Raw genomic sequence first — 8,852 nt, 5'->3', positions numbered from 1 at the left:
TGAGCTCTGCATTCATAGCTGCATTTGTGCAGATTTATATCTACACTACATGGACAAAAGTATTGGGACGAACTTCTTAATAATTGAACTCGTGTATAAAATCAAGCCCCCAGCCTTTACACACGCTAGTGAAAGGATGGGCCTGAAGAGCTCAGTGAATTTTTGGGATGAATTAGAGTGGAGACTGCGAGCCAGAGCCTCTCATCCAACATCAGTGTCTGACCTCATAAACGCGCTTCTGGATGAAAGGCCAAAAACTTTCCAAAAGCTTGTAGAAGCTTCCCAGAAGAGTGGAACAACTCCATATTAATGCCTATGGATTTAGAACAAGTTCATCAAAGCTCCTGTAGGTGTAATGTATATGTGCAGTACATACACTGTATTTCCAAAAGTATTCACTCCCCCATCCAAATCACTGAATCCAGGTGTTCCAGTCACTTCCATGGCCACAGGTGTATAAAGCCGAGCCCCTAGGCCTGCAGACTGCTTCTACAGACATTAGTGAAAGAATGGGTCGCTCTCAGGAGCTCAGAGAATTCCAGCGTGGTGCCGTGATCGGACGCCACCTGTGCAGCAAGTCCAGTCGTGAAATTTCCTCACTACTAAATATTCCACAGTCCACTGTCAGTGGGATTATAACAAAGTGGAAGTGATTGGGAACAACAGCAGCTCAGCCACGAAGTGGTCGGCCACGTAAAATGACAGAGCGGTCAGCGGATGCTGAGGGGCATAGTGCGCAGAGGTCACCGACTTTCTGCAGAGTCCATCACTACAGACCTCCAAACTTCATGTGACCTTCAGATCAGCTCAAGAACAGCGTAGAGAGCTTCATGGAATGGGTTTCCATGGCCGAGCAGCTGCATCCAAGCCTTACATCACCAAGCGCAATGCAAAGCGTGGAAATCCGATGGACGAGTCTGGGTTTGGCGGTTGCCAGGAGACGGTACTTGTCTGACTGCATTGTGCTGAGTGTAAAGTTTGGTGGAGGGGGGATCATGGTGTGGGGGTGTTTTTCAGGAGTTGGGCTCGGTCCCTTAGTCCCAGTGAAAGGAACTCTTAAAGCTTCAGCACCAAGAGACTTTGGACAATTTCACGCTCCCAACTTTGTGGGAACGGTTTGGGGACGGCCCCTTCCTGTTCCAGCATGACTGTACACCAGTGCCCAAAGCAGGTCCATAAAGACGTGGATGAGCCAGTTTGGTGTGGAAGAACTTGACTGGCCTGCACAGAGTCCTGACCTCAACCCCATAGAACACCTTTGGGATGAATTAGAGCGGAGACTGTGAGCCAGGCCTTCTCGTCCAACATCAGTGTCTGACCTCACAAATGCGCTTCTGGAAGAACGGTCAAAAATTCCCATAAACACTCCTAACCCTTGTGGAAAGCCTTCCCAGAAGAGCTGAAGCTGTTATAGCTGCAAAGGGTGGGCTGACATCATATTAAACCCCATGGATCAAGAATGTGATGCCACTCAAGTTCATATGCGTGACTGAATACTTTTGGAAATATAGTGTACCTGTGTGTGTGTGTGTGTGTGTGTGTGTGTTTCAGGAGCGAGGAGCCAGTCAGTATGAATGAGTGGCATGAGCTCCGTGTGTCCCGCACGGCTAAAAATGGAATCCTCCAGGTGGACGAGCAGCGGCCAGTAGAGGGCAGTGCTGAGGTCAGATCAGCTCATTTACTTCCTAGAACGCTTTCTCTGAACTGAGAGCCCGCTGTGTGTGTGTGTGTGTATCTGTGTGTGTGAGTGTATCTGTGTGTGTGTCTGTGTGTGTGTGTCTCTCTGTGTGTGTGTATCTGTGTGTGTGTGTGTGTGTGTGTGTGTGTGTATCTTTGTGTACTGAATGATTAATCATCATTAATGGCCATTTGATTGATCAGGTGTGGAACGTGTCAGAATATTCCTCTCTGTGTCTTTCGTTACGCTATGAGTGAAGCTGGGCTTGAGGTTTGGCTCGAGTTTGAGATTAACCGGTTTATTTACAGTAAGGTGTCCGTACCGAATCCTAGTAGAGTGACACAGAGTCTGCATGTGTCTGTGTGACTCCTCAGGGTGCCTTCACCCAGATTAAGTGCAGTTCTCCGCTTTACATCGGTGGAGTCCCTGATTACGATGCCACTAAGAGCAGCGCTGGAGTCCTCAGAGCTTTCAGTGGAGCCATTCAGAAGGTACAGATCTTCCACCGGAGCTCCACCTTCATCGTATCGTAGCCTGCTTTAGGTTTCTTTATTCTGCCTCTACTTTCATTGTGATGAAAAGTCGTTGGTCCACAGTCAGGGTCAGACCTAATCATCTCAGCTCCAGCTGGGATTGTAAGCTTGGTGCTGAGGGTTGAGTTGAGAAACTACACTCTGTAAAGTTTCGGTGCAAAATAAAAATCTCTCCTGTAGATTACACTGAATGACCGTGCGGTTGCCGTGGCAACGGGGCAGGCAGGAGGGATAAATGTCTTGAACGCTCTACACCCCTGCGTGGAGAACCCCTGCGCTAACGGAGGAACCTGCAGGCCCAAACGGGACGGATACGACTGCGACTGCGCGCTGGGCTACGATGGAAAACACTGCCAGAAAGGTGAGAAAACACACACATACTCTATAAATACACACAAAATTACTCAAACTGATTAGATATGAAATCTTTACAGATGAACCGGTAATTTAGCCACAGACCTTTAAATCCAGTTGATTTGTAGTGTTTTGTGTTGAAGCACTGCTTGTTGCTCTAACACACTCCTGATGCTGATGCTGTTCACTGTGTGACTCTGCAGACTTCATCCTCGCCACAAACACCACAAAGTCTTTCTTAAGCTTCTTTTATTCTGTTTTGTGCTTTCATTGCCCAGAGTGTGGAAATTACTGCCTAAACAGTAAGTGCTGGAACACACACACAAACAAATGCAGACATCGTCTGTCTCAGTGGTCCTCAGGGACCCCCAGATGGCCCACATTTTTGCCCCATCCCTATGTGTGACAAGTTATGTCAAAGCAAAAGTCCTGGACTGTCCGGGGGTCTCTGGGCTCCAGTTTGAAAACGACTGTTCAGTCTAACAGACGTCTCACTCTTCAAGTTTCATTTTGAAGCGTGTTTTTTATCTTAGTTTAATAGTTTCATGCTGCCACCTGGTGGGCTTTTGTGTGTTTTCACCCTCCCTCTTCTCTCTCTCTCTGTAGCTGTGACCGAGGCTATTGAAATCCCTCAGTTTACCGGGCGCAGCTATCTGACCTATGACAGTCGAGATATTCTCAAAAGGTAAACCTTTCTGATCGTTTACCTTACAGTCCCCATCAGCGCCTTTAAACAGGCGGGACTGCACTGAGAGCTGTAGTTATGGCTAAAAACAGGATTACCCAACGACAGGAAGCTACAAAGAAGAAAAACTAAACTGAATTCTTGTTGTTTTGTCTGAGGAAGTGACTGAGGAAGGCTGTTCTTCAGAGTCATAATGTGGAAATCTGAGTGGATGGGTGGATATCGGTACCCAGAATCGCAATAGTCTACATTTGAACGAACTTTGATTGCTGGGAAATAGAGTGACGTTAAATGTGATAAGCTATTATAAGTTGTATGTTAGTGTTTAAAGTCATCCTCACTTTAATAAGAGTAATAAAAGTGTAGCCAGTGCAGATCTTTAATCAGGCATTTGATATAGTGCTGCACAGAGATGCCATAGCTGAATACACAAATATCAGTTTATTTTGAGTGTGAAAAAGACTAAAAAGGGCAGAATTGCAGCAAACGAGATGTGACGAGATTAATGCATGGCTGATGTTCTTAACATGCTACTAGACTGCCGGGCTTAATTATCATGCAAGCACCTACTAAGTGTATGAAAAGGGGATGGAATGTCTGATAGCTCAAACCATGCTGATGAATAAGGTCACAGAGTGGAAGCATATCACACACTGAATAAAAGTGGCCCATAAATTGACCCCTGGAGAACACCATAACAGTGGATCCAGTTTACACCTTTGTGCTCTTTAGTGTGGAGATTCTGTTCTTACCTAAGAACATATCCCACATAAGAGAACATGGAACGTCAGAGTCTTCATGAGTTTAAAGAAGAAATTTCTTCTTAAGAATGTTTGGTGAAAGAGGCCTACTTTGATTTGTCCTCTGTTTGTTGGAATATCTGGAACATCAGTAGATTCCTTTTAAAGAGGCCCTGGTTTGTCCTCTGTTTGTTGGAATATCTGGAACATCAGTAGATTCCATTTAAAGAGGCCCTGGTTTGTCCTCTGTTTGTTGGAATATCTGGAACATCAGTAGATTCCATTTAAAGAGGCCCTGGTTTGTCCTCTGTTTGTTGGAATATCTGGAACATCAGTAGATTCCTTTTAAAGAGGCCCTGGTTTGTCCTCTGTTTGTTGGAATATCTGGAACACCAGTAGATTCCATTTAAAGAGGCCCTGGTTTGTCCTCTGTTTGTTGGAATATCTGGAACATCAGTAGATTCCTTTTAAAGAGGCCCTGGTTTATCCTCTGTTTGTTGGAATATCTGGAACATCAGTAGATTCCATTTAAAGAGGCCCTGGTTTGTCCTCTGTTTGTTGGAATATCTGGAACATCAGCAGATGCTTTGACTTGGTCTCCACCTGTCAGAACAACAGCAGATCCCATTAATGGAAGTTCTGACTGGTCCTCTATCGCCCCCTTGAGTTTCAGAGCGTGTATGCGTGAGTGAGTAGTGCAGGTTTGAGTGTCCGTATGCTCCTCTCGACAGGGTTTCCGGCTCCAGGACGAATGTGTTCATGCGCTTTAAGAGCACGTCTGCAGATGGACTGCTGATGTGGAGAGGATCCAACCCAATGAGAGCTAACAGTGACTTCCTGTCTGTGGGACTGCAGGACGGGTCACTAATGTTCAGGTAAAAACACATCCACACATTCACACAGCAGCACATACACTTCATACCTTCTCACTGTTTAAACATCCACATTACGGATTTAATATTTAAATATCTTAACAAGGGAATTTTAAAGGTGCTTATACTTTGAAAAAGAAGATAGTAAGTTTAGCATTCTTTAACTGCTAGTTGCTAGCGTAAGAGCTGACCTGATGGTTGGGCTGATTTAGGTTTTACAACATGACCTACCACAACACCTCTCAGAGCTTTAGCCTCTACAGATGTATTATCTTTTATTCTGAAATATTACACGTGATATTAGTAGATGCAATATCATTTGTATGTGGCGCTAAATTCTCTGCAGATGTTATAAAACATAATCCACCATTTATTCTTCATTTAATTCCAAACTAGACGTGCTTTACTCAGCTGTAAAACAGCTGGCCGAAGAGCTGAACACTAAGATGAACTTGGATGTTCATGTGTTTGAATAAACACAAACATAATGTACACACAGTCCCCGGTGTGATGCTGACTGTCCTGTGTCCTCTGCAGCTATAACCTGGGCAGCGGTGCTGCTGTTATTGTGGTTAACGGAACCTTCAGTGATGGGAAGTGGCACCGAGTGAAAGCAGTCAGGTCAGAAAAGACTTCCGCTTCTCCTGTTACATACTGTACTGTAGAAACTCCTCCGGGGTGGACGTAGGTGTTACTGGGTCAGAAATCGCTGAAGACCTCCAGACAAATCTGCTTAATTTTGGAAACGATGTTAATGTTCCCAGTAGATGTGGTGTATAGAGGCTTTAGAGTGGGCTCCATTGAAATGAGTGCTATGGAAAAAAGGACAAATTTTCCTAAGTCGTAAACATCTGAACTGTTTGGGCTGAATATTCAGGGATTATTGTTGTGGTTTAACTACCAAAACAGAAGATACTGGACACATTTCCTAAAATAATTCTGCAAATCTGAGACACTCAGTGATTTCAGCGCTCTCTGCTTGTCTGTCTGTCTGTCTCTCTCTCTCTCTCTCTCCCTGCAGGGATGGGCAGTTTGGTAAACTGACCGTGGATGATTATGGGGCTAAAACAGGCAGATCACCAGGCAAGATGAGGCAGCTCAACATTAACGGAGATCTTTACGTTGGTATGAAACAAAATGCAAAAAACCAGTAATATCCTCCTTACTGTGTGCTGAAACACCACTTGGCCTGATTTCTCCACTACTGGCTATGCTCAGTAGACCCACTGTTAGAAAAAAGTAATAATGATGGTGGTGGTCTTTCTGCAGGTGGGATGAAGGAGATCGCCCTGTACACCAGCAGGCAGTACCTGGCAGGGTTAGTAGGCTGTGTTTCACACTTCACTCTGTCTACCGACTACCATGTTTCTCTGGTGGAGGACGCAGCTGACGGCAAGAACATCAACACCTGCACCAACTGAGGACAACAAATCCACAACTACCACTAAAAGCTTCATACAACAACCTCAATATCTCTGACTCAAAACAACTGAAGACCAAAACTCTACTGATGTAGAACATCTTCACGAGCTGAAGACCAAACCTCTACTAAAGTAAAACTCCTAAACCAGATGAAGACCAAAGCTCTACTAAAGTAGAACATCTGCATCAACTGAAGACCAAACTCTACTAAAGTATGACATCTGCACCAACTGAAGACCAAACCTCTACTAAAGTAGAACACCTGAACCAACTGAAGACCAAAACTCTACTAAAGTAGAACATCTGCAACAACTGAAGACCAAAATTCCACTAATGTAGAGCATCTGCACGAGCTGAAGACCAAACCTCTACTAAAGTAGAACATCTGCACCAACTGAAGACCAAAATTCTACTAAAGTAGAACACCTGAACCAACTGAAGACCAAAACTCTACTAAAGTAGAACACCTGAACCAACTGAAGACAAAAAGTCTACTAAAGTTGAACATTTGCAACAACTGAAGACCAAACTCTACTAAAGTAGAACATTTGCACCAATTGAAGATCAAACCTCTACTAAAGTTGAACACTGGAACCAACTGAAGACCAAAATAATTCTAAAGTAGAACTCCTGCACCAACTGACAACCAAACCACTGCAAAAGTAGAACATCTGCACTAACTAAAGATCAAAACTCTACTAAAGTAGAACATCTGCACCAGCTAAAGACCAAAACACTGCTAAAGTAAAACTCCTAAACCAGCTGAAGACCAAAATGCTACACTGCAGCAGCTGGAATCTTATAGATCAGTAGTTAAACTTAAGAAAACTGTAATTGTAATATTGACTCCTGAACACCTGGAACTTTTGTCTCTGAATCTGATGAAAGAGCTAAAACATCTGACCACCGATGACCTCAGTTTCTTCCTGACCACATCTTCTCGGTCATGGAGGACAGTTTTGGAGAAATGACTGTGTTTATTTTTTTGTACGAGCTTTATTTGATATCAGAGTTCATCATGAAAGATAGAAGCTTTAGATAGTCATTTTTTTTCTCCATGTGGAGAATCTGATGAAGTTCCTCGATGTTCCTCAGACCTGTAATGTGTGTGTTTTAGCGTTACAGTTTGCTAATGTTGGTTTGCACTGTGTGTGTTTAGGCTGCTAGTAGCAGAAAGGTAAGTTATGTATTGTTGAGTTTTCCTTTTTTTAATCTCTACATTTTCTCTGTCAGTTCCCTGCCTTTCACTGCTCCGAATAGCTACAATGACTTGAAAATCCCAAAGATTCCTGTGTTTTTAGAGCTCCTGTTATTTGTGCTGTTTCCCTATGTAAAGGTCAAAATCTCAAGAGACAAACTTTATGCCTTGATGCTCAAAAAGCCTCTCATTTTTGCCATCTAAGATGTGACTTATGATTTATTATTTCTGAAATAAAACCAAGATTTTCAGACCCTGGATTGTAAACTGCTGTGTTCAGTATCCACTCTGTTCACTCTAAGCTAATTATGTAAATGAGCCCAAAGGGTGTCCTGGGTGCTGTGGTCTTTCATTTTGATGACTTCACTAACATGATGATGCTATTGTCATACTCACTTTTCTAAAAGTGATAATTTGCTTATCTACAGTTTCTCTTGTAGCAGATCATTTTACCTCTTCACTCAACTTGAATATCCTCTTCACTATGTTGGTCCAGCAGCTATTGACAAACCCCTCCAATCTGACTGGTCCTGGCCTGGATCTCAAGGGACTCTGGATAAAAGACGACATCAACACAGCCCTCAACCAAGACCACACTAGATGGCACTCATGAGCGTCCATTTGAAAACCAAATTAAGATATTAGCTTGCTAGCAAAGTGCCATTTAGGTAGCTCTTACCAGCATTAGGTAAAAGTTTGTGAGCCCAAATCATTATTTCCAGAGAAGGTTTTCAGGGATGAACTAGCGATGTTTGAGAGTGAAGGAACCCCAAGTGGTTGCTAGGGTGTTGCTAGGTGGTTGCTAGGGAACCCCAAGTGGTTGCTAGGGTGTTGCTATGTGGTTGCTATTTTATCCTAAGAGGCTGCTAATGTGCTGCCAGTCAGTTAATGGGGTTCCCTGTATGATTGTTAGGGTGTTGCTACATGATTGCTAGGGTAACGCAAGTGTTTGCCAGGGCATTGCTAGGGGGTTGCTAGGCTATCCCAAGTGGTTGCTAGGGATTTGCTAATTGGTTGCTTGGGTATCTCAAGTGGTTGCTAGGGAGTTGCTATGCAGTTACTGGGGTATCCAAAGTGGTTGCCAGGGTGTTGCTAGGTGGTGGCTAGGGTATCCCAAATGCTTGCTAGGGTGGTCCTAAGTGGTTACTATGGCACAGCAAACTTTGCAGCCCATTCATTCTTTTAAAGAGTAGAATCAGGTGTGGTAGATGAAGGAAAGCACAGCAGTGGGCATTGTGTGGGGTCACCAGGCATGGGCTCGGTGGAAGTCTTCATAACTTTGTTCATCACTGTGATTTCAATTGTTCAATTTGTTCATGCTTTCTGAGAATCATCTCTCTTGGCCGCCTAAGCTCAAAAACCTAAGCTCA

The 8,852-nt window shown here is 43.9% G+C and overlaps 1 protein-coding gene across 1 annotated transcript in view; it reads left to right on the top strand.

Moving 5' to 3' along the window:
* The window catches only part of LOC108413022 (pikachurin), a 24,898-nt gene extending 17,158 nt beyond the window's left edge, over window positions 1–7,740 (top strand). Inside the window, exons 16-24 of the mRNA XM_017685321.2 lie at window positions 1,552–1,663; window positions 2,053–2,169; window positions 2,392–2,572; window positions 2,844–2,867; window positions 3,172–3,250; window positions 4,722–4,865; window positions 5,400–5,483; window positions 5,884–5,987; window positions 6,132–7,740. Coding sequence (XP_017540810.1) covers window positions 1,552–1,663; window positions 2,053–2,169; window positions 2,392–2,572; window positions 2,844–2,867; window positions 3,172–3,250; window positions 4,722–4,865; window positions 5,400–5,483; window positions 5,884–5,987; window positions 6,132–6,283 — 997 coding nt within the window. The 3' untranslated portion in view covers window positions 6,284–7,740. The remainder of the gene's footprint in view (window positions 1–1,551; window positions 1,664–2,052; window positions 2,170–2,391; window positions 2,573–2,843; window positions 2,868–3,171; window positions 3,251–4,721; window positions 4,866–5,399; window positions 5,484–5,883; window positions 5,988–6,131) is intronic.
* The last annotated feature ends 1,112 nt before the right edge of the window (window positions 7,741–8,852 follow it).

Source organism: Pygocentrus nattereri, chromosome 20 (assembly GCF_015220715.1).
Source record: "Pygocentrus nattereri isolate fPygNat1 chromosome 20, fPygNat1.pri, whole genome shotgun sequence".
NCBI lineage: Eukaryota > Metazoa > Chordata > Actinopteri > Characiformes > Serrasalmidae > Pygocentrus > Pygocentrus nattereri.
Note: the sequence above shows the minus strand (reverse complement) of the source record. Positions and strands in the feature narration are given on the sequence as shown.